The sequence below is a fragment of the Parasteatoda tepidariorum genome, chromosome 3 (assembly GCF_043381705.1).
Source record: "Parasteatoda tepidariorum isolate YZ-2023 chromosome 3, CAS_Ptep_4.0, whole genome shotgun sequence".
Classification (NCBI taxonomy): Eukaryota; Metazoa; Arthropoda; class Arachnida; order Araneae; family Theridiidae; genus Parasteatoda; species Parasteatoda tepidariorum.
The window spans coordinates 8,442,244-8,467,097 of record NC_092206.1 but is presented as its reverse complement, the minus strand read 5'-3'; the positions used below and the strand labels follow the sequence as shown (position 1 = coordinate 8,467,097).

The window sequence follows — 24,854 nt, the reverse complement described above, 5'->3', positions numbered from 1 at the left end:
ATATAATAATTTTAATAATTCACAAGTTTAAAAATTACATAAATGCGCTACGTGAAGCTATAATTCACTAGTATTTACTATTTTGAAATTTGGAAAATCGCAACTTTTCAATAGAAATATAAACAAAGTGATCGTGTTTTCATAAAAATATCTAACACTTTTTCTACACATTTGATACATTTTACAAAACAAACCAGCCAACAAGCTTCTTTTACAATTTAAGCAGCCATGTTATTAATAACACAAAGCTTTTTAATGCCAAAAAAATAGACTAGCTTTGACCAAACAAGAAAGTAGCTCTTCTTACGTACACTAAAAACATATTGATTTGTAAATGACTCAATAAATACTAAATTTCATTTTTCCTTTCATAGTCTAACCCAGTAAAAAATATCTCCATTCAAAACAATTTTTTTGTTATGAAAATCGTTCCGTAATCTAAACAAAGTCCACTTTATAGCTGACCTGAAAACCTAATTTGATTCTTTTCCTTTTTTCTTCAAAAGTGAAACAAAAAAAAATCTATTCCGCCAATAAAGTTAATAAAAACTATAAATTAAAATACTATTGGATAAATATATTACATACTTCTTATTTACACCAAGTATTATAAGTTAAAATTAAGCACTTTTTTCTCTTGCGTTAAGCTGGAAATGAGGAAATTAAATCTTTGACCTATTTATGTTTTAAAGCAATATGATAAATGAAATATATTAAATATAACTAATTTTACAGCACACACTAACTGCTGATAAGCGATAAAATAATTGGACTGTAAATAAATATTAGCGCACACTAAGTGCTGATCAGTGATAAAATAGTAATTGGACTGTAAATAAATATTAGTGCGCACTATGTGCTGATAAGTGATAAAATAATTGGACTGTAAATAGATATTAGCGCACACTAAGTGTTGATAAGTAATAAAATAATTGGGCTGTAAATAAATATTCAATCTAAAATATAAATGTCATTTGAGTTTTATTATGCAAGTTCAACATACTATGGTAATTTATACAAAATAGTTTTAGCATATGAATGGCTAATGGTGTTAAATATTATTTTTATTTTTTAATAAAAATTCGAAACTTTAATATAATCTTCTGAAAATTACAAAGTCTGAAATTTCGAAAAGCAATGTCTAATGAATTTTAGAAAAATTTGAATTCTCCTTAAACCTAAAAGAATTATAAGAATTTTTCTTGAAATTGTGTATTCAAATAATTCATAAACTTAAACAATACTCCTTTTGGATCATTACTTTTCAGCATTTATTTTCTTATAAAACTTTTTCCATTCATCTTGTTTGACCTTCCCTATAACTACCTAATTAATAGTTAAAGAAATTAAGTGAGAAACACTAAAGTGCTACATAAAATATTTTTAAAAAATTACTAACTTTTTTTTTATATTCTCATTAAAATTAATTTTTTTTACGTGTTTCAAGTTTTATAAACAAATTACATTTGGCAAAATGTTAATAAAGAATTTAACTAATATATGTATATATATATATGTATGTATATCACCTTATTTGTTACTTAGAAAAATAATGCAATTAAGTATCTATCACGAGGTAACAAATGATGTATAGCTTGTCTACGATAAGAATTCCCACCGCCACGAAGTCTGAGGCCGTCTGTCGCTATGGAAACACCCGACCCGAGCCAAAACATGTCCTAAACAGTGACCCCACAGCCCTACTTGAAATAGCTATACCTCGATATACCATCGTCTCTACCACGGGTCCCGACGATTCTTACTTTAGACAAACTATACCCAAAGAGTGACCGAATTCAAGCTCGAATTGCGGAGCAATCCAAAAGAAACTGCCAAAGCAATTTCGGGAGTTGACGAGTTTAGCGAGAAGGACTTATATGCAACACTAAAGCGTATAATGTTAAATAACTGATAAAATTACTTTTTCGTGTTGGCAACAATGGACTGAAATATCAAGCGAGTGAGCAGCATAAGCATGAAAAACAATAATAAAAGAACTTCTCTTAAAAAAGAACTCAACATGTACAAAAGAAAACAAAACTCACATTTAATTTAAATGTAAATTATTTCCCTTTAGACACACCTTTTCCATTACCATAACCATTTTCCATTACCACAAATGAATCTTCAAGCCATGTTTTTTCTAAGGTGATGTCCTTTAATTCGTTATTTAATTCAATTTAATTCCTCGTTGTATCTCCAAACTGATTTAAAATTTACAATTGGGTATGCAAATTGTTTGAACAGCCAGCCATTTTTTATGCTTCCCTATGTTGACTGAAGTTAAGTAGTCAATTGAATTTATAATAGTCATAATTTAAATATAAATTTAAATCAAAATTAAAATCTAATAAACTTAAATCAAAACTTTGTTTGAATTATTTTTTTCTTCATTCTCTTTTTTGGGGGGCTCTCAGACATTATACGATTGAGATGTAGGCATTATTTCGTTTCGGAAAGCCGTAAAAAATCACCCAACCACTGGATACTTAATAAATATGTTAATAGGTACAACAGGTTATTGTGGTAATGAATACACCATATATATAAATAGATACTCTGGTAATAGGTTTTTTACAGTCAGCAGAAATGTAAAAGTACCAAAATGTATATAAATCATAGTTTTCATAGGATGCACATGTTTCATGTATTTAAAACTTAGTTTTAAAAATAGAATCAGATTAATGAGCAAGGGAAGTAAGCTTGAATTGCGCAGCAATCCAAAAAAAACTGGAATTGCAGTTTAGGGATTTAGCGGGTACAACGAAAAGGAGTTGGACCCTCAAGTTAAAAGGAAAATAAATAATATTTGACATAAAATTCGCTGAAAATTAGAACTGCATCGCATTATATAATATTTATGTAATTTATTACAGGTATGGAGCTGATGAAGATGAAGATTCTTCTTTCGTTACTACTCACAGTTCAACTGATTATAGGATTTGAGACTCTTTCTGTAGAAACGACTCTTTTTCAAAACGGAACTGCAGTATTGTTTCTTGAGCAAAACGGAACTACATCACCGTCTTCTCTTCAAAACGGCACTGAAATATTGTTTCTTGAGCAAAACGGAACCAGGCTATTGATTCCAGAGCAAAACAACACTGCAACATTGCCTTCTGGTAAAAACTATATTTCATTGATGCCTATTGAACAAAATACAAGTTTACTGTCTTCTGACCGAAAATTCGAGATGTTATCGGATAAAAATACGATTTTAAGAAATTTTCTACAGACGGGTGATTCTAATTTAAATCATGCAACACGTCAAAATACACCAATACTCGATTTAAACGGAACTTTTTTACATATAACAATTCTCAATCGTCATAATTTCACAACTTTGGATGAAGTTTCGATTATGACGGCTAACAGTTCTCGATTATTCGATGAAATCTTAAAAGATATTCGAAAGGTACTTAAAAACAATGACTCTAATGACGATCCATTCGACTCAAACTTTGCAAGTGGAAAATTTTCAGTTTTAATGAATATCAGCCATGACACTGTCACTCATAATGAATTAAACATTGACTTTTCATCGTTTTACATCCTTACCCACCATTTTAAATGCAACTTGGATAAAAACGATGAATTAACAATTTCTTGCAAAAATGTGTCTATATACTCCTTAACTCAATACTTACCTAACAATACTGTAAGGCTAGAAATTACGGACAGCCCGACAGTTACACTGACAAAGCCATTGTTTTCATATTCGACGAAGCTTACGTATCTGAGATTATCGAACAACCAGCACCGTTTCATAACAAGAGCATTTACTGGACTTCAAAGTCTGCAATATCTTGATTTGAGTGACAATAATATAATGGCCGTAAAGTATGCTTTCAGTTATCTTTCGAATCTTAAATATTTAAATCTAAGCAAAAACTCGTTCATAACTATCGAAGTTGTGGCAAATGCTTTGGAAGGACTGAAGCACTTGGAAATTCTGGTGCTTGACCACAACTGGAGAATTTTTAGAATTCGGAAAAATGAGCTCAAACCTCTAAGCAACAGCAACATTACTAAATTACATCTGTTTAACACTACCATGAGCATTGCTGAGAGAGGTGCTTTCGAACACTTAACGAAGCTTGAGGTATTAGATTTATCAGTGAATTACCTTAATGAAGAGGCTTTAACTAATGTTACAAGCAGTCTAAAGAATGCCCCCATTAGGTATTTATTTCTACAAGAATGGGTTCATTTGAATGTTTTTCCTTCTGAATCTCTGAAGTTTTTAGAAAATACATCTATTCAGCATATTTATCTTTCACGTAATTATTTTATTAAAATTCATAAGTTGCCGTATATACCATCGCTTCAATCTTTATGGATTGATCAATGCTCTGTAAGGATCACTGATAATGATCTCATCAGCCAGCTTCCAAATTTGACTGTGCTGGTCCTTTCTGGAAATAATTTTCTGAGGTTTAACGTACCTTCTTCAAGAAGTTTGAAAATTCTTCAATTGTCCCGTCAATTAACGCGATATGAAATGAAAGAGTTTGAAATATCAGGTGTATTTGCTTTTAAGAATACTCCAGAGTTAGAATTTATTGATTTCACCTCAAACTTGTTTCCTGAAACTCTCTATAGATATGACTTTTTCGGTTTGCATAAACTGAAAAGATTGATATTAAGCGACGTAGATTTGGTTGCTATTGAAGATTATGCGTTTGAGACTCTCGGCTCTTTGGAAATCCTTGACCTGTCACACAACCGTCTTAGATATTTAAGCAATGCAACTTTATTTGGTCTGCATAAATTGACAGATCTCTATCTTTCAAATAATCACTTAATATTACCAGATGAACTCAACCCTTTTCAGCAAACACCATTACTGACTATTATTTTGTTAAACAATAACCGAATTGAGAAACTACCAAAAGGAATCTTCAACTTTACTGACCATCTTGAACTTCTGATTTTGTCGCAGAACAAAATTCACCCTTGGGATGAGCCAATTTTTGGTGAAAACTTAACGGTCAACACCCTGGGTCTGTCTCAGAACTACATTGACTATGTTACACCGACTATGCTGTCAGAATTTCAAAAAAATACGAGCTACCTCGACATCTCAAGAAATCCTTTCAACTGCAGTAACTGTGGTTTGCGCCAATTTCAGGCATTTCTAAAATCAACGCCTATACAGATGGGATTACCGTATTCGATTAATAAGGGTATAGATTTAGTTAAGTGCTCATTGCCAAATAAACTGGTAGACCAATCTCTCGTAGTCGTTTCATTCGCTGATTGCTCAGAATTCGAAAAACTATTGAGCCTATCCTTTATTGTTCTAATTTCCGTGGGGAGCATATTCTTTATTATGGTGGCATGCTTTTGCTATAGCTTCCGGTGGTATATTAGATACTGGGTGTTTCACGTGCAATCCAAATTCAAAGAGAGAAGAACAAGCAACAGAAAATCTGAGAGGGTGTACAAGTATGACGCGTTCATTTCGTACAATTCGAACGATACATCGTGGATTGCATCGTCCCTGATCCCCGCTTTAGAGAGACAAGATCCAAAACTGAAGCTGTGCATACACGATAGAGATTTCGAGGTAGGGAGGTTTATAACGGAGAACATTCTAGAAGCCATTGAGAATAGTAGGAAAGTAATTTTGATCTTAACTGAAGAGTTCGTCAAGAGTGAGTGGTGCATGTTCGAATTGCACATGGCTCAGCACAGGCTTTTCGACGAGACGAGAGACTGTCTCATCTTAATTAAGCTGAAGAAAGTGGATAAGAAGTTTTACACCAAGCATTTAAAGTACCTGGAAAAAACGAGAACTTGCATATTGTGGCCCGATACTTTAACGGATCAACATGTGTTTTGGGAGAAAATTAGAAAACTTTTAGGGAATACTCAACCACAGAATGAATACGAGTTAGCCGGTTTTGAAATATAAGACTGCAGTTGGTGTCTGATAACCTTTAATGTAGTCGTGGGAAGTGTTCTTCCCACCAGTTTGTTAGTTTTTAAACGCCAATGGGAAGTTATTTTCCCACCTATGAATTGCGCTGCAATATGTTGATAACTTCAGAAAAAAACATTAGCAAAGAAGAGTTTTGTTTACATAAATGTGGATGTAACAGTAAAGGGTATTTGGGGTCAAGATGAGAAGTAGACAGTGGAAAGCTATTTTCTCTTGTGTGTTTGTTCATTTGATCAAGTTTATTTGAAGTAATAAACACAGAATTTATAAATTGGTTTAAATTTTAAGCATAGAAGTTCAAGATTATGATAAATTATTTACAGAAGGTCCAATTTTGAAGAATCCCACCGATTTCCCCACTTACCATCAAAAAATCGAATTTAATTTAGGTAAAAAATCTAAATAAGATTCTATTTACTTTAATTTTATCTTTCAGAAAAGAAGTTTAATGAAGGGTTATTTAGGCACATTAGTGGTCGAAAAAGGCAGTAACATGGGACGAAAAAATTGATAATAAACGCAAAATCTTATAATTCTGAATTGCTATCATCTGCTGCTTTAGTGAACCAAACATTTTTACTTTTATCTATATAACTGTCGTTGAACAACTGAACCAAATTTTTTGGATTTACGACTACTAAAGTTCAACTAGGTAGCCTTGTAATTTTGAACCCAATCCAGAATTCAAAGGAACTCCTGGATCAAGTATTGGGAGAAGTTTGTCTTCGTTTTGATGGAACTAACCCGCATTCGCGTTACATGGAGAAGAAAACCACGAAAACATCCCTTTTTTAAGAGCATTTTCTTAAGAGCGTTTTACTTTATGTAATAGTTATGCAATTAAAAAAAATAATATCTAGAAGAAGAAACAAATGCGTGTATCTCTCAAAAATAATCACTCTTTATCCTGACGTGACGACACAACGCGAATGATGAAAAAAGAAGCAGTTTAGATCATGGAAATATGAAAGGGAAGTTTATGGGGTCAAAAATAAGAGAAACTACGGTAACCTCGGGGACAGTGGTAGCCGAAAAATACATATCTATGCTCACTAACCAATAATTTCGTTCCTTATTTTTGTTGGATACTGTGCTTTTTCTTCCTTCCAACCTGTTTCTGTTCTCATCACCTAAGCAGTGTTAGCCGGAAGAGAAGCATCGTATTCGAGCGCTTAAAACATGTTTACATTTCTTCCACTTCAACTAAGGAGCACTAGCATTTTCATTTTTTTATTAAGTTATGCTATTGCTTTGTGTGATGATGATAAAATTTGAAATTAATTACTAAAATGCATTGAAACCTACTCTTAAAAACATTAAATCTTTGTAGCATTTTTAGCATTATTAAATATTTAAAATATTTTAATTGTTTTATATATATATATATTCAGATGCATTTCTTTGTTTTTTCAAGGTATTTTTAACACCAAAATCAATTTTGCGTTATTTAATTGTTAACAATACACGTTCATGAATATTAATGAGAGAAAACGCGACTTTGAAAGTAAACAAGAAGAAAAAAACAAAATAGAATAGGTGAAGAAGGTAATAATTTTTAACATTAAGAAATAAACAACGATAAATTACTAATGTAATATCAGTTATTTCCAGGAAAGGAAAACAATTTTTAGATATCTGTATTTCAATATTTTGTATCCACGACTACAACCACACACCCCTATTTCGTGAATTCCTATTGGCTTATTTCACGTTGCCAGTAAACACACCCTTCGAAAAAAGGGACCTTCACTCAATTAAATAAAATTCAACATAGGTTCCGAATAATAGTTAAGTTCAAGTTTATGTTATTAGCTTCAGGCGTGGTGGTTAAATTTAAATACATTAAATTAATTCAAATTTGTAAACGGAGGAATCGATACATTTGGATTGTAAATCGATAGAAATGACCATGAATGATAGCTTAAGAATTAATCGTTTTGGAAAAATACAACTTGCAAGGGATGTTCTGGCCTGTTGCTTTTCAATTTTAATGGCTTTTTTCCCATCCAGTGAATGATATTAAATTTCAACTAAAAACTGGCCTCCTATAAGATCAAGGGGAAATTGTTTTTAATTGTGGAGAAAGCAAAGGAGTTTATAAAATCTTTAAAGTAATTCGTTTATATATATATATAGTAGGAAAGTAANCCGAATTTCAAACATTACATTAAGGACTTGGAGTATTTGATAATATTTAATAATGCAATTTAAAAAATATTTAAATTTTAAGAAATATATATATATATATTATATACACACAGACAAAAAGGATTAAAAAAAGAGAAAAAACGAAGAAAATTAAAAAATGATATTTATTTCGCATAAGCTGCAAGAATATAGAACTAATAATTAAGCGATGCAGAGAAGCCATGGAAAAATAAAGGTTAATGAAAAGAAAAGAAGTAAAATTATTAAAATATTTTTTAAAAAATCTTAAAAAAATATCTAGAAAAATAACAACAATAATAATAGTAGGGGAGAGGGGGGCACATGTGAACATGGTATGTTTTACCAATATGATTTGAAATGAAAAATCTTGAAAAATTTTCAATTGATGGCAGTACTAGTCCTAACTCTCTGCAAAACTTTCAGAAGAATGAGACATTTTGTGGCTCTATTCTGACAATTTCTTTGTATCAGCTGGTGCTGTATATATTATAATCACTCGCTTCTTCAAGTGAAAGCATAGTATAAATCAAATAATAAACTGAAATTAACTATTGCAGACCATTATATGAACATTCAGGTAAGTTTATGACAATTATTTTTTTTTTTTTACACAATTAAAAATTCTTTATTTTTCAAGTTAGGTTTAAGAATGATTATGGGGCACTTGTGAACAAAACATCTGGGGCAGATGTGAGCAGTTCACATGTGCCCCTACATAGTATTACGATTATTATCCTCATGATATTATAAGTTTAAAAAATATGTATGCATTTAAAATTATTATTATTTAACTTTCCATAATTAATTTATTGATTTTTTCTTTAGTTTTTTTTATTTATTATTAAATGGTTGATCGCGCATCACGCATATTAACACCTGAGAAAGATAGAGTTGCTAAAGCTACAAATGAAAAGATAGAAAATATGAAAAAAAATCATGACATAGTATTAGAGAAGAAAGAAAAAGGCCCATTACAACTCCTGAGGAACATGAAGTTGCGAAAAACCCAACAGCGGAAAAATTATTGTACAGCTGAAAAATTATTTTCTTATTGACAGTACTGTTGTACAATTTAAATTCACATAGTAAGCTACAACTCCTTTAGTATAATGCGTATCTATATCTGTTATATTAAAGAATTTTTTCTTTGAAATATGATAACTGCTTTGTGTTTTTAATCTTGTTCATATGTGCCCCAGGCATGTTCACATGTGCCCCCAATTGGGGCACATGCGCAGAATTGAAGTCCTTTTTCTAAAATATCATAAAGTAAAGAAATATTTTATTGAAAAATCTCAAAAAATTCCATAAGACAAAGAAAAGACTATTTAAACATATGGACTTCTTTACTGTGAGAAATTGATGATATTTTTCAAAAAATGAAGAAATAAGAGAATTTGTTCACATGTGCCCCCCTCTCCCCTATATATTTATCAAAAACCCGGAAAACAAAATAATGAAATGATATAATCACTTCATGAGCCCACACGATTATATCTGCCAAAAAGGAATGCTTTCTAATATTGTATCAATATAGCCAAAGCAAAATATATCAATACAATAATGGGAGGAGCACTAAAAAAATAAAATGAAAATCGAACACAGTAAGTCGAAAATGTATTAACAGAAAATAAAATGTAAAGAAAATATAGAACAAAACACAAAACGAAATCTAAAAAGCGAGTTGCGAATTCAAATGAATTTACACGCACCGGAATCTTTCGAGAATGATTTAAAATATTTTCGTAATAAGATTGCCAGATTACAAAATATAGAAACAGAAACGCATATTAAATTAGAAACGTAAATAGAGGGATTATTTAAGACACGTTCTTACTGCAGTGTTAAAGCGCGTTTGATTTGTTAGTTACCAAGGTCTCCCCGAAAATGGATGTGTGCAAGGTAATAATATTATACTGGATAATTTAAAGTTTATAATTAATCAGGTTTAGTATTTAATTATACAATTTGAATGGTTTTAGAAAATTTATATTTATTTTTTGAAAAAAGAGAGAGAGAAACATGATTTGCCAGTTTTGCACTTGCACAGACTTTTAACCATGAGCTTGCATATGATAAAAATATAAATTAACAAAGAAGCTTTTAGTAATTTTATTAATATTAACAAACAATTAACTCAATTTTATATAGAACTTAATTACTTTAAGTTATTTATCCATTATTTTTTTTAATCAAATTTTGAAAGAGTTTGTCTATTTGTTTTTGGATGAATGAACATTCCTATATATTCTTTTAATTCTATAAAAATAAAATGTTTTAAAAATATTTAAGAATTGTATTTAAAAAAATGAATTATTTTTAAAAAATTACGAAGATATTTTAATTCATTTTTAAAAGATACCTGTATGTGTAAGTTCATTTGAATTCGCTACTAGCTTCTTAGTTTCCGTTTCGATTCTTAAATTGTCTTATAAATTGTATCTTGTAATTGTATCTTGTCTTATAAATTGTAAATTGTCTTGTAAATAATATCTGCTATTTTTTAACTGAAGTTCTAGTATTCTTATGTACCCCGTCTTACCCCATGAAATTCTAGTATTCATATGTACCCCGTCTTACCTTATAAAATTCTAATATTCATAAGTACCCCGTACCACTAGTTGTGTAGGACATGGAAATGTAACTTTTTTTAAGAAAAAAATTCATTTATAAAAAAATATTATCGAATATTTTATTAATGAATGATATTATATATCGAATGCAACTAAACAGTGAATATCTTAATTAAATCTGAAAGTTTCTAGATCAAACAGTTTTGCAGCAACAGGTCTTCGAATCGTATTGACCCTTTCTTACCCCACATTACCCTAATCTATGAGTCTTTAAAAAAATCTGTGATTCTGTTAAATATATTCCCTATAATCGAATATAAAATGAAGATAAAAAGGCTTATAATGATGCTGATAAAATAATATGTTTATTCAAAAAATGTCCTCGTGTTTGTATTTCAAGGGTAAATTCAAAACTATAATAAAATAAATACCACTCTGTACATAAAATTACTTAAGAACAAATAATAAGCAAACTTGTTTTCGTTTTATTACTATTTTTCAGAGAAAATGTGCTCCATTATTAGGATTTTATCTCGAAAATATTTTTCAAGTTATGAAAATGTTTTAAAACCTGTTGCAGTTATGTTTATTTGAAGTGTAGACATAGTTCACTAATATTCCTTGCAATCGAATTTGAAGTGTAAAGAAAGTAAATAAACTTTTACTTATAAACCTGTTGAAAAAATTGTTTATTTATCGCCTGCCCTTATTTACGTATTTCAAACATTAACTCAAAAAAGCAATAAAATAAATACCAGTTTGTACACAAAATTACATAAGAACAAATAACACGAAAACCTTTTTTTTTTCTTTCAGAGAACACGTGTTCCATTATCGAATTGTATCGAATTAACTGGCTGAATGTTTGTTACCCATTATATATTTTTAGGGTCGATGATTTAAAAAGGTCATATTTCTATAAAATTATCTATTTCGAAATAAATTATCGTAAATAGTATAGGCCACATTGGAAACTTGTTTTTGTATCTTTTCGTTTCGTTGGCATCAACAAACGGGGAAAGATATAATAAATACCTTGTTTATGAAAAGAAGTAGAGTAGTAATTCTCGTGATGGGTAAAGTTAATTAACTAGTTACTAAAAAAAAAATTAATCGAACGAATTTAAATTACTGGTGTATTTTGTTCCGATGTTAGATTTCAGTGGGGTAATTTACGAACAAGTTTTTAAGATAATTATGCTCTAAAATAATGCTGATATATTTTAGAAGAAAATCGTTTGCGTTCCATTTTAGTACTCAAAAGTGAGAACTTGAAAGCCTCGAACTACTTACTTTTGTAAAATGGTTATGTGACAAATGTAATTGGCATTATTTGTTTGAAAGTTATAGATTTTATGGATTAAATAGCTATAGCATTTTAGAAATTGGCTATGGAACGTCTAAACAATGATAAAATATTTCCATGAACTTTGAAATAGGTAATTGAATAGATGGAATAACATTAATTTGCTCTTGATCGAATCGTGCAAAAAATAAATACATTCATAATTGAAATTATAAGAATTTATTATTCAAGGAAAAAAATATGCATTATCATTAACTGATCAAAGCATTGGGATTTTATGCGACAACGTTATCTACAGTTTTACAATTTATTTTAAAGTGTGAAGAGTTTTAATGGAACTTCGTCGAAGTTTAGTTTCTAAATTCCTCAAATTTCCTCGAAATATTTGCTTTAAAAGGCAATCGCATCATGTGAACATTATTTTTCGGTAACATTATTTTTCGTTTTTCTAATTTTAAAGTTTAGAGTTTTTTTCTAAAAACAAATAAGAAAGAAAAGTGCAACATGGAAACCTATTGATGAATCTAAAGAATATCAATTACTAAGAAATTCAATTGCAGAACAGCTGTTTTGTATGAACTTTAAACATTGAAATGAAATTAAATTGATGAATGTAGAAACTTTTGTCATAAAATCTAATATTTTCCAATTATTCAAATTATAATTTCGAAATGGAACTGAATTGGATGAACTCTGAAACTTAAACAAAACCTAACCCGATTGAAATAAGAATTATTCTGAAATGAAAATTAATTTTTAGACATAATATCTATAAAATATTTCATAATTGTTTTTTAAACAGCAAATAAGCTAAGTTTTTATCCAATAAAGAGAAGGAATTATATTTCTAAGTGAAATGAAAAATAAATACAAAAAACTTACGTTTTGGAGATCAAAGGTTAGACTGCTTTTGAGAATACTGTTAATTGTAGGATTTTTAATTCAGAGTGAAAAATTTCTTGAAATGTACTTAGAGTATCCTTCATTTGTTGAATTGAATGTAGAGCAACCCCAAGATGTTATGTTTCCCGCCTTCACCATCTGCAATCTAAACGAGTAAGAAATTCTGTTACTTTTTTCATTATTTAATGCATGAAATTCTTTAACAATTTCATTTGTATTTGTTTCTGCTAAAGTTTTCAGTATTTTTATCTAAGTAAAATATTCATTTGATCCAATTCATTATTAAACCATATTTTTAGTAGTTATGAAATTGTTATAGTAGTTACAGTTAAATTAGTTTAAATTCAGTTGTTCTAAAATTGTTCTAGTCATTCTAAAATTTAGTAGTTCTAAAATGTTCGAAAATTGAAAATCATCTTTATCTACAATCTGAACAAGTGAAAAATTGATTAGATCCAATTCATTTTTAAAAGATTTTTGGATTGCTTTTATCTGAAACTCTGAATAAATTAGAAATTCAATTCTTTACTAAATGATATTTTTTGTAGATATAGGTTGTTGCTTAACTTTTGATTGTTGATATTTATAACCTGAATAAGAAAAAAATTTAGTTAATAATAAATGATTTTTAGGTTGTTACTATCTTACACCGAATGAGTATGATAGTCAAATATTTTTTATAATTTATTATGGAGAGTTTAGTAGTTTTACGTATGATTCTGTGCGTACGTTTTCAAGAAACTGCGCATGTTCATTAACTATTTTATTTCTTTTTTAACATTAACACTTACTTCAAAATTTAACAAACGGGGGCGAATTGGATAATGTGTAAAACTGCTAAATGATATTGAACGATATTTTTATAAGTAATTTCAAGTTGTTGTTGGTTTTTTTTTTAAAATTTTGACTATAGCTATTTATTACCTGAATAAATAGAAATTAATTAATCTAATAAATTACTAAAATTAATTTTATGATCTGAATTACTCCTCGCCATACCTTGAGAACTTAGGCAAATTGAAAAATGTTTGCACTCAATTGTAAAATTCGTTTTTTCCAGAAATAATTTCATGGGAAAAACAATCTTTAGTAAATATGTCTTATTTCTAATTATTTTATTAAATAATAGTCGAACACATTTTGTATAGTAAGATCTAAAATTTCTTACATCATTTTACAATGTGTAATTTTGCATGTAAAAATAACATAATTTGAGCGAAATCGGTTGAATTGTTCCTGAGATATCAAATTTTTAAAAAAGTCGTATCGCTCTCCTGATCAAACTATATGGGCCCTATTTCCCAGATTGCGGCCACTATTTTGGGGGTTAGAAATCCGAATCCGTTGAAAAAAGGGTATGTTTATTCAGAAAAGGTGAGTTTTTGTGCCTGATTTTGTAACATAAAATATCGCCTGACATAGTTAATTAGGATATCTGAGGACACTCCCTCGAATTATTAAGATTGAGTCCTAAAATGTGAAATCCGATTATTAGAACAAAAATTAATCAGCGTGGTCCGGTTTTTTTTTTAGCGTACTGTTCTTTAATCATGCATTAAACGCTTCCTTTTATTGATTTTAGCGTTTACTTCCACTTACACTTTCACTTACTTACACTTTTTAGCGTTACAAATGTTGTTTTTTAATTCCGTTATCAGTACCGCTCCGTATCAGTACAGTTACCGTTTCCGTATACTTCACAAAATAAGAGAGAAAAAGAGAACGCTGTATTATTTTTGCTGATCCTTATCTTTTTTTACATCTTTTAACATTTACATAGCCAATTTGTAGCGGGGTCAATGGGGAACCGCGAAGTGGTGAGTTCTTGAGGTTGGACCTAAATACTTTACTTCTCTAAACGTCAAAACTCTTTATTTTAATTTCCTTCTGTTGGAAAACCCAACAATTTTGCCGCAGGACAGGAAAGCTGCCAACAGGAGGGGTATAAAATAAGATGCATTAAATGTCACTTTTACAAAATAAATTCTGATGCATTGAATTGGTGATTGAAATGTGGTAAAGTTATTCTAATTAATTTCAGAATTCGTATTGGTCCTTACTGTGAAAAATTTCCCCACAAATGTTCAAATATACGAAGGCATCCCAAGCTTTGTACTTTATACCCTGAATATTGTCGTTTAGTTGGAAATAAGTCAAAATTGGTAAGTACGATTTTAAATTTTTTAATTTTGAAATAAATATTTTATTTTACGAATGCTTATGCTGACGTTAAAAGGGAATTGCATTGTTTCAATTATCATATGTTATCTTTGCTTGTCAGTTCCATGTTTCGTATGTTTCTTTTAATCCTATATCTAAAGCCTGTTATTTTATCACCTTCATTGAACTGCCGATTCAATTTTTTTCGGGTTTGCGACTGCTTATGCTTAACTCTGTAGCCTTGTAAGTTTGAACCCAATCCAGAAGACAAGGGAACTCCTGGTTCAAGCATTGAGAGAAATTTGTATGCCAATGCTTTCCTTCTGATTTTAACTCAATGCATTTAAATACTGTTATTTCATTGGTTGCAAATATTTTAATTTCAAAGGTTTACAAACAGGAAATTTTTTTAACTTGAATTACCCTAAATACCATTTTGATGAATATTGATGCGATCGCTTTTGACTGAATACTTTTTCACGCTATATTGATTTTGTCAGCAACTTACTTAGACATGATATTATAGTGCACAATCTAAGAACTATTACTATTTTATCCACTCTAAAAGTGATGCAAACATTTTGTATTTTCAATAATGTTTATCCACCTATGTTTATGCTTTAAAATAGTTACGCATTTGTGCCTATGGATGGCTGACTGAATGCAAACAATAACAAACTTCCTAAAACCGAAAGTAATTTAGAAAACTTCCAGTGTATCCCTCCGCTTATGTTATGCTTACGAAGCGATGTGTGAACAGGCTTAATATTCTAGGAAGTTTTATTAGTGTGATTTGTGCTTAAATTAGTGCGTAATTTTACCTTTCATAAGAATTTTTTGTAATTAATAAATTCTTACAGGTCGTGAGCCCAAAATAAATTTAGCGAAATTAATATCACAGCATAAATAAAGTGTAAGGCTATCCATGTTATGAGTGTTGTCTTCTACTTGGTTCTACTATATTGTCTTCTAGTCTACTAGTGTTGTCTTCTACTACTATATTTGTGTAAAATAGCACTGTTCGTTATTTTTTGAATCGCACCATAGCAAACTTGCGAAGTCTTCCGAATTCATTTGTTGTTTGCTTCATTAAAAGTTACATTGAAAGAACGAGTTACATTAAAAACATTAAAATGTATATTAATTTTGGTTGGTGTGTTTTTTCAAGTTTAGGCGGAAAAATGAGTCGGAATTAGTAATCCGGATGTGTTATGAAAAATCTTAACCCCTAGAGCCATTTCCGCTTAGCTTTACATTGTCAACCATCCATAGTCTAAATCGATGGTTTGTGTGAGACTCAGACTTGCGCCTATAGGCCCTAGCACCATTTGGCTTAGCTTTAAACGGTCAACCATCCATAGTCCAATTCGTTGAGACTCAGACTTGCGCCTATAGGCCATAAGTAACCCCTAGAGCCATTTGCACTTAGCTTTACATTGTCAACCATCCATAGTCTAAATCGATGGCTCGTGTGAGACTCAAACTTGCGTTCATAAGCCATACCAATGGTTTTCGCTGGTTATATATATATGCGCCCATAGCAATCAAAAAGTTACAAGGAAATATTAATAAATACCTAAATTACCTATTATACCCGGTTTTATATGGTGGCCATAATCGTACTTGACTGAAGGAGTTATAATATTTATATCATGTTCTGTATAGCCTAAAAAAGTAAACTTGTGAAACTTCTGAACTAAGGAATCATTTTTAAATCCTACCAGGAGAAGAATTACCATTTTTTATTTTTTAAAAGTGATGCGTTTAGTTTATTGCTTATAAACATAAATTAATATATGCTGGACAAAAAGAGCTTTAACGTGGAAAATGACTCCCTACCTACCAGAGGTGTAATATTCAAGTAGAAATGCAGAAATAAAATCGATCGCGAGCTACTTGTAGTTCGATATTGATAGTTTAACCATAACTGATCTAAAGTAGGATCATTTCATATTAATTTTCCAGCGTCCATAATTAAAATCTCCGAGCTTTGGAAAGGCAAAAACTGTTCCATCAGTAGACTCAGCCATATTGAAAATTGAAGACTTATTCCCACTTTTCACTCCTTATTAGTCTATTTATTCTATATTCCAGACCAAAGGTTTGTGGGTTCGTGGCCCATAACCAACTGTTGATGCGTTAGCGGAGTAGCACAGTAGTGAGTGAAAGTGTTAACTCACATAAAGAAACTTGAAGATTTAAACATTTCTTTATTTCATACAGTACCATCTCGATACAGCGTACAACTGAAGATATTTAAACATAAATACAGCATAACAAAAATGTTGGTACGTCACCGGAAACAACAACACAGTGACGTGACATAGTGAAAAGACAAGACAAGAACACATGCTTACAACAATGCATGCCTTATATACAGATTCCATAATTATATGCACGGATGACGTCACTTACGTTATCTTAAAAGAAAATATCTGTTGCCAACACACGACCGAATCTTAATTCTGTTAACTTAATGTATTTAGAGGAGTAACGAACCACGCCAACATTCATTCCTTAGAAAAATATGAGAACTTGCTGAAACTTTTTTAAAATAAAGTTTCAAAGAAAAATCTTTGCAACACTAGACAGTTTAAGATACATTGACAATTTTTAACTTTAATGGTGTAACCATATAAGCGTATTTCATACTAACGCTATACTAACGGTCATGTTGACGTGTTTTACTAATTATATGCTGAGTAAATTTATATTTCATTTTAGCTTCCAATGCATCCTGTTTCTGATTACAATTTGACGAGAACCGAACGACAAGAATTTGGGCACCAGTTCCAAAACTTATTAGTTGGTTGCACTATCGAAACTGATGGAAAAGAAGAAGAGTGCAAGTAAAAAAAACAACATTATTTTTGCTAAAACTCTGTCTTTTTTAATTATTGCAATTAAGACCTTTAATGTGAAATCTTATCTTTCTCCCATAAATAACGAACGATTTATGAACGAAAAACAATGTGATTGCAATGTTTGTTGCGCTCTGCTTTAGAAACCAGAAAATTTCCAGACCAAGTAACTAATTAATTTTAAAATTTGTCAACAGATGGTGCTAATTACTGAGAAAAACTATAAAACAATGCTCTCAATCTAACCATCACTTGCGGCACTAATGTGCAGTCTGATGAAAAAATTTACAGAAGCTCGTGCAAGGCCGCAATCGGAAAAGGTTTGACAATGCAGTTAAAAATATCGCTTTATAGTTCTTCTTCAGACAGAAAGGCCATCTGTTGACGAACTTTATCATTAAATTTAAAAGTTGGTGAAAGCGATAATTTTTTGGCAAAATTTACGCTAAAAATCAACAGTAATATTGAAAATAATGGTGAGTTGGTGAAATGATTCGTGTATTTCATAACTCTGCTATTTAGATAAAGAACCAATTAAAAAATGAAAAAAGTCTTAGTTTTAATTATTTGAATAAATCAGCTTTTTTCAGATAAATCAGATTAATGCTTGTTGAAATTGTTATCAAGCGATTTTATATTTTTATTTTATAACCGTCGTTGAACAGCCGACCCAATTTCATGGGTTTCACGTTCAACAGGACTTACGTTCAACTCCGTAGCCTTGTAATTTTGAACCAATCCAGAAGACAAGGAAACTCCTGGATCAGTACCCCCAGAGGTATTGATTTGTTGTGGGAACATGGAGGACTTTGAGACTCGACAGATTTAACGTGCATCAGACACCATTTACTACACGGGGAGTCTTCGGCCGGCGAGGATCGAACCCACGACCTCTTGGATATGGGCCCAGCGCCCTACCGACCAGGCTATCCCGGCCCCCATTATCAAGCGATTGTAAAAATTTATACAAGAAGCTATTGATAATATTTGTGCATCTTTAAATACCTTTACCTCAGAGCAAGAGTTTTTTTCTCAGGCCGCAAATGTCTTTCAAATTCAATGAAATAGATTTTTTTTCTTTTCTTACATCGTTAAAAAATAATACTTTCAGTGCCTATAGATACTTTTGAAAGTTTTAAAATAAACCAATAAAAAGCACAACTAATTAAATGCTTGGTTGCTATTTTATTAAAGTTTCTATTGTTATTAAAGATGTTTCATTAATATTTTTTTTATCTATGATTTCGGCTTAATGATTAGTTTGTTTTTTTTAGAAGCGAACACATTCCAATACAAGCCTTAAGTCATTCCCATATTACACCTTTTAATTGTTTTGTGATGTATTCATTGTATGGTCAACCTAATGCAACACCCCGTTACATTCCTGTGTCTACAGGTAAACACTATTAAATTTCTTAACTATTAGAAGATCCTAAGCATGAAAATCTTAAATAAATATGTATATCAACTTATTTGTTACTTGGAGAAATAATGCATTTAAGTATCTATCAAAAGGTTACAAATGTATAGTTTGTCTACGGTAAGAACTCCCCCCGCCATAAAGTCTGAAGCCGTCTGCTGCAATGGAAACAAGAGTAGCGCATTTTAAGGAGGATAGCTTCTCTTCACTATAGGGCTAATACAGTAGACCGAAGAAAAAGATTCCCTTTTTCTCGCTGACACGAGCCAAATCCTAAAAAGTGACCCCACACGCCTACTTAAAATATATCTCGTTATCATAGTCACCGCCACTGGTTCATACGAATGACTAGGGGAGTTCTTACTTTAGACAAACTATATGTTTTTATTTTAATAGGACATTAGATAACACTTGCATTAGTTTTTCACCTTACTGAATTTAAAGTGACATAATAAAATTTTGTGACTGCTTGACATTAGGAGCCTATATCAGGTGGCCGAGTGGCTATCGTGAATGACTGCGAAGCCAATGGCTGCGGGTTCGAATCCCGCTCAGGGCATGATTGTTTTTTCTGTGTGATGTGTGAATGTGGCTCACCCTATGAACGGGCTTCTGTGGTAGTATGGCATGGGTAATGATGCTCGCCTCTGGGGGCTTTGGTTCACAGGTGCCCACCGGGTAACGATAAATGAGCAACACTTTTGACATCTAAGTCGAGGAACGAAAGTTCAGTGCCTGGCGTTATAGAAAAAAAAACATTTAAATAATTTTACTTAAATTTGTCTTAAGAATTATCGTAAAATATCTTTAAATTTTATTGAATAATTTCGATTAGAACGTAATAAGAAGTTACAATCATTTTCGGGCCGTTTCAAATTGGATTTATATCAACAATCGAAATGTTGACTAATTTCTGTCTAGATATTATACAGAGCTCTCACATTATTAAGCTTTAAGTTTCATAAATGTTGAGAGCAGAAATTTATCGTTATTTTAACGCTAGACGAATTTAGACCATTTTCCTTATACTAAACAAACTAACAGCTAGAGAGAAGAAAATAATGAAATTAAATTTAAAATTTCAAAGCTACTTCTTTCAATGAAATACAAAAGGAAGAAATAATTTCATTTTTGTGGCCTACCGCTCTCGTACGAAATTTCTATCACTGCAGTTAGCTCTTCTTTCGTTTTCGGAAAGTAAAATAATCGAAAACTCTTTTCTACTTTTTAGTTCACTTGAAACACGCATTTTAATTAATTTTTTCTACTTAACGGGGATTTTTTCGCCATTTTGCATATTATCCCGCACGTAAGTAACTGCGCATACTCGTTAGCTATTTTATTACTTTTTTTGAAAATTAATAATGCACCCTTCACCGACACCTAACTTAGTTGCGCATGCGCAATTACTTCCAAGTTACGGGGAATCGCGCACTATGATACGTAAAACAGTGAAATCTCTGAAATGAGAACTTATATATCAATGTTTACATAAATATATTCTCAAGTGAGTATCAGGTTGTATAGGTGTATAACGCGGAATTTGTTTTAACATTGCAGTGATTCGTATTCTTTTGAACTTTGAGGTTGAATATTATTAGGTTGTATAGGTGTATAACGCTGAATTTGTTTTAACATTACAGTGATTCGTATTATTTTGAACATTGAGGTAGATGAATATCATCCTGAACATCTATCGAGGGGAGCACAGATTAGTATTCATTCACCTTACCATGTACCATCGCCCATGAGTGATGGTCGAATTTTGAACTTAGGTGGTATCTATCGATTCTATTTATCTATGGTAAGTTATTGCTACAAATCATGCTTATAACATTCTATAAAGAAAAATTAAACGGAGGGATTAATTAAAAATTCTCTGCTAAGAAGCGCTTTACAATTTGTTGGAAAAGCACACTTTTTAAGTTTTTTTTAAACATTATTCACAGTATTAAAAACAATTTCTTTAGATTAAAACAGTGGTTCCCAACCTATTGTGGATCCAGCAGTGGACTGATCGTAAAGATACGGTTCCCAGTAGAACACCAAAGTCAAACATCACTGACTGCAGAAGCATGCAGGGGGGCAGCCTGCGTAGGGATCAAGGATGCACGGCATCGATCCTCATTAAATTGTTCTACGATAAAGTGTTTGACTTCGCACTCGCATGTCGTCAAGCTACCAAAGACATTCCCTCTGCAGAGGATCAAAATTGTGATGGCATGTCTTCGGATCATCCTCAGGGATGTTTCCCAGACAGACGCCAATAGCCCATTGTGCAGCTCTAGTGCGACGTAAATAAATTACCTACCTACCCAACCTATTGTGACCCATTCCTCTTTTTTAATTACTACTAGATTATTAAAAAACAAAGAAGAAATGTAAAAAAATAATTTTCTCAAAATTATTTTCACCGCAACTCATCTTGATGCCCTGGAATCTTGTTTTATTCATATGAATGCTGATTTACTTGATGGCGACATTAGGTACTCTCCAAAGGGCCTGCAAATGCATTTTACCCAGATTTTCTGTTCTCGGTCCCTGTGGATTTTCTTGTTCTGTTTTTCATCTTTTTTCACCCTCGGCTACCGTTTTCTAGTCTTTTTTCTCACCTTTATTGTTCCATTTTTCGTTGACAACTTTATGTTTTTTATTTCAAATCACTTCGTTTCTTCTCATTCACGTCTGGCAAATCTAGGAAATGGGTACCTATTTTTGAAAAGCGCCGACTGTTATTTGCTATTTATTTATTTTTGAAGCGAAGGAAATTTTAAATCAGATAAGAGAATATTACTCATTATTGCTTTTTCATTATTTCTCCGTCATAAACTCGAAACATAAATATACTAAATTTATTCAGATTTCGATTATTTCTTAAAGCGTTTTAATAATTAGACAATAAAAGCACGAAAAGTTCTGATGCATCAATCCTTTCAGAGTTTATTTAAATAAATGGACTAATTATTTAAACGAAAAAATAATAACACTTCAGTTTAGAGGGGGGAAAAAGGCTAGTGTAGCAAACCAATACGTAATTCGTCAGTTTTTGTTTAATAGGGTGCCTGGGGTTTATTTTTCTTCTTGCATAACACGGGATAACGCTTTTAAAGGCAAAACCACACTTTCAACTTCAAATTTATTTCTTTAATAAGTGATCTTAAATTATAATGCAAAGGGGAAGCTGACTCGAACAGGTTAGCCGATATAAATGAAAACAATGTCTCTTTTACTGTCTCTTGTGGACTAAATTGGCTCACAAAAGACCAATGTTTTGTGTCTGATTTCTCGCCAAAATTTCTTTAATTTGGGAAAAAAAATTCAGTTCCAGAAATTCATCTCGCAAAGCATCAAACACTTTTTCACCAAACAAACTATATAGACTTCAAAATAAATTTAACTTCTCGCCAGAATCATACCCTAAATTTATTTTCTAAAGATACTGAGGAATCTGCAGTGCAAATCAACAGCATTGTCTATATATCAGATCATAAGAAATTAACAAAACTATCACTTCATTTCCCCTTGAAACTGCGAAATTTTGAGGGACTATCACCTTCTCGTTGGGAACCGCTGCGTTTGAAATTTACATTTTAATGAGGTCTATTAAGCGGTATGAAATATTAAGCTTCCATGTTTGTAGTTATTCCCTTTTAAGGTAACTTTGAGGGATATATGAAAGTTAGTGACGGTGATAGCGACATTGGCCTTGCATTAAAAAAAGACTAAAATGTTCAGTTTTTTTTTTGCACTAGTAAATTTAGAATGCTTCGCGTCCTAAATTTAGAATGCTTACTATTAAATTTAGAACAAGTAAAATGCTTGGCAGTGTAGTCTTTTTAAACTAATTAAAACTGAATATTTTTCACCAGCCACATATTGAAATAATTTTGTGGTAAGGCACCTATGGTGTCAGAATGACAAATTAATGGCCCCCATTTTAATATAGCCTAAAACTCTCAGAAATGAAGTGTTATCAACTATATTTTACTTTATTTTATAGCCGTCGTTGATCAGCCGACATAGTTTTTTTAGTTTACGGCTACGAATGTTCAACTCCGTAGCCTTGTAATTTTGAACCCAATCCAGAAGACAAGAGATTTCTTGGATCAAGTAGTGGGAGAAATTTGCCTTCGTGGCGAACTCTTTGATCGAACTAATCCGCATTTGCGTTACATGGAGAGGAAAACCACGAAAACCTCTCACGGTTATTCTGGCGGTAAGAGGACTGTAACCCATGATCCATCAACCACTGAGAATATTTTTACGCCAACGAGCCTGGTACGGAATTCGTATCGACCAGCCATCGTTGGGATTCGAACCCGGTGCACTTCAATGGAAAGCCCCCTGAGCCACCCCTGAGCCACCACGGCTCGTTATCAACCTTAGACGATTCAGCCATCCATGAGCGAGCTGTATTTCGTTCAATTAGACATTTCACGGAATCATATGATGGTTTTTGACGAAACGCCTATTCCCCAGAATTAGAAGAATTCGTGTCCTAAAACGAAGGAAAATAATGTTCTCAATTTGACAAAACATTCGTTCGCATCACTTTCAGGAAAAGGTTTTCGTAAAAAAAAAAAAAAAAAAAAAAAAAAAAAAAAAAAAAAAAAAAAAAAAAANAAAAAAAAAAAAAAAAAAAAGAAATTTCGAGAAATTTAAGTTCAGCATAAGATTAAAATTATGCGTGGAAACCAGACGAATATTATTTATTATTAAATATAGATGCATTATACATTGTCTTTATTGTTGACAGACCAGCCTTGAAATGTTGCCCCCACCTTACAAAAGTATGTGTCGAGATTACATGGGAGAATGGACGCGAAATGGAGGAAAAGGTCCCATCACCCAAAAGGTATGATATAAATAATTTACATAGAAAAAATATTTTTTTTCAAAAAAATAAATGTTTTTTAAAAATAATTTTACTACGCGATTCAAACTTAAAAAATCAATTTAAAAGATTCAAATTGAATTAGTGCGGATTGATCCAGGAACAGCAATAATTGGGCGAATCGTTGCTAATTGATAGCTCTCAGATCTAATTAAAGCAGAGGAATTTATTTCAGATTTATTAAAACAAGATTATTGAGTAATAAAACGCTTTTAAAAAATAAAATAAATAAACAGAAATATTTTTCAAAAAAAATTTTTTTTGCCAGAGAAATTTTTTAAAATTTTAAAATAAATAAATACCTAGAAAAACAAAAAATAGAATAATTTTCAGTAATCATTACTTTCATTTTTTTCAAATTATAATATTTCTTTTTTAAATTTTACGGTGCCTTGTACTTTTTCTGTTTTTCTTTTCTTTCGCTAACATTTCCACGATTTTAATTAAAATTCTAAATGCCACCGCTTCTTCGCATGTTGAGCTGCAAAATTCTATCGTATATGATTCAGAAGTTTCTATTAATATATAAAGAGTATTCCCTAATGATTGCTCACACACATGATACACACACACACACACATATATATATATATATATATATGTGTATATATATATATATATACA

The 24,854-nt window shown here is 31.2% G+C and overlaps 2 protein-coding genes and 1 long non-coding RNA gene across 7 annotated transcripts in view; 2 read left to right on the top strand and 1 right to left on the bottom strand.

The window, feature by feature from the left end:
• LOC139425114 (toll-like receptor 6) overlaps window positions 1-6,150 on the top strand; it is a 7,198-nt gene extending 1,048 nt beyond the window's left edge. For both annotated transcript variants that reach the window (XM_071178299.1, XM_071178300.1), the window contains exon 2: window positions 2,877-6,150. In XM_071178299.1, the coding sequence (XP_071034400.1) occupies window positions 2,879-5,917 (3,039 nt within the window). In that variant the 5' untranslated portion in view covers window positions 2,877-2,878 and the 3' untranslated portion in view covers window positions 5,918-6,150. The remainder of the gene's footprint in view (window positions 1-2,876) is intronic.
• LOC139425115 (uncharacterized) overlaps window positions 1-24,854 on the bottom strand; it is an 82,909-nt gene that overhangs the window by 33,253 nt on the left and 24,802 nt on the right. The window contains exon 2 of the long non-coding RNA XR_011636342.1: window positions 12,875-13,040. This is a non-coding gene — a long non-coding RNA (uncharacterized lncRNA). The remainder of the gene's footprint in view (window positions 1-12,874; window positions 13,041-24,854) is intronic.
• The window catches only part of LOC107445273 (degenerin-like protein unc-105), a 36,235-nt gene that overhangs the window by 3,875 nt on the left and 7,506 nt on the right, over window positions 1-24,854 (top strand). Inside the window, exons 2-7 of one of the 4 annotated variants that reach the window (XM_071178306.1) lie at window positions 12,997-13,048; window positions 14,937-15,057; window positions 17,780-17,904; window positions 19,191-19,312; window positions 20,980-21,140; window positions 24,093-24,191. In XM_071178306.1, coding sequence (XP_071034407.1) covers window positions 13,014-13,048; window positions 14,937-15,057; window positions 17,780-17,904; window positions 19,191-19,312; window positions 20,980-21,140; window positions 24,093-24,191 — 663 coding nt within the window. In that variant the 5' untranslated portion in view covers window positions 12,997-13,013. Of the gene's footprint in view, window positions 1-8,202; window positions 13,049-14,936; window positions 15,058-17,779; window positions 17,905-19,190; window positions 19,313-20,979; window positions 21,141-24,092; window positions 24,192-24,854 lie in introns of those variants that run through there. The other 3 variants (XR_011636341.1, XM_043051480.2, XM_071178307.1) reach the window with 3 other exon arrangements.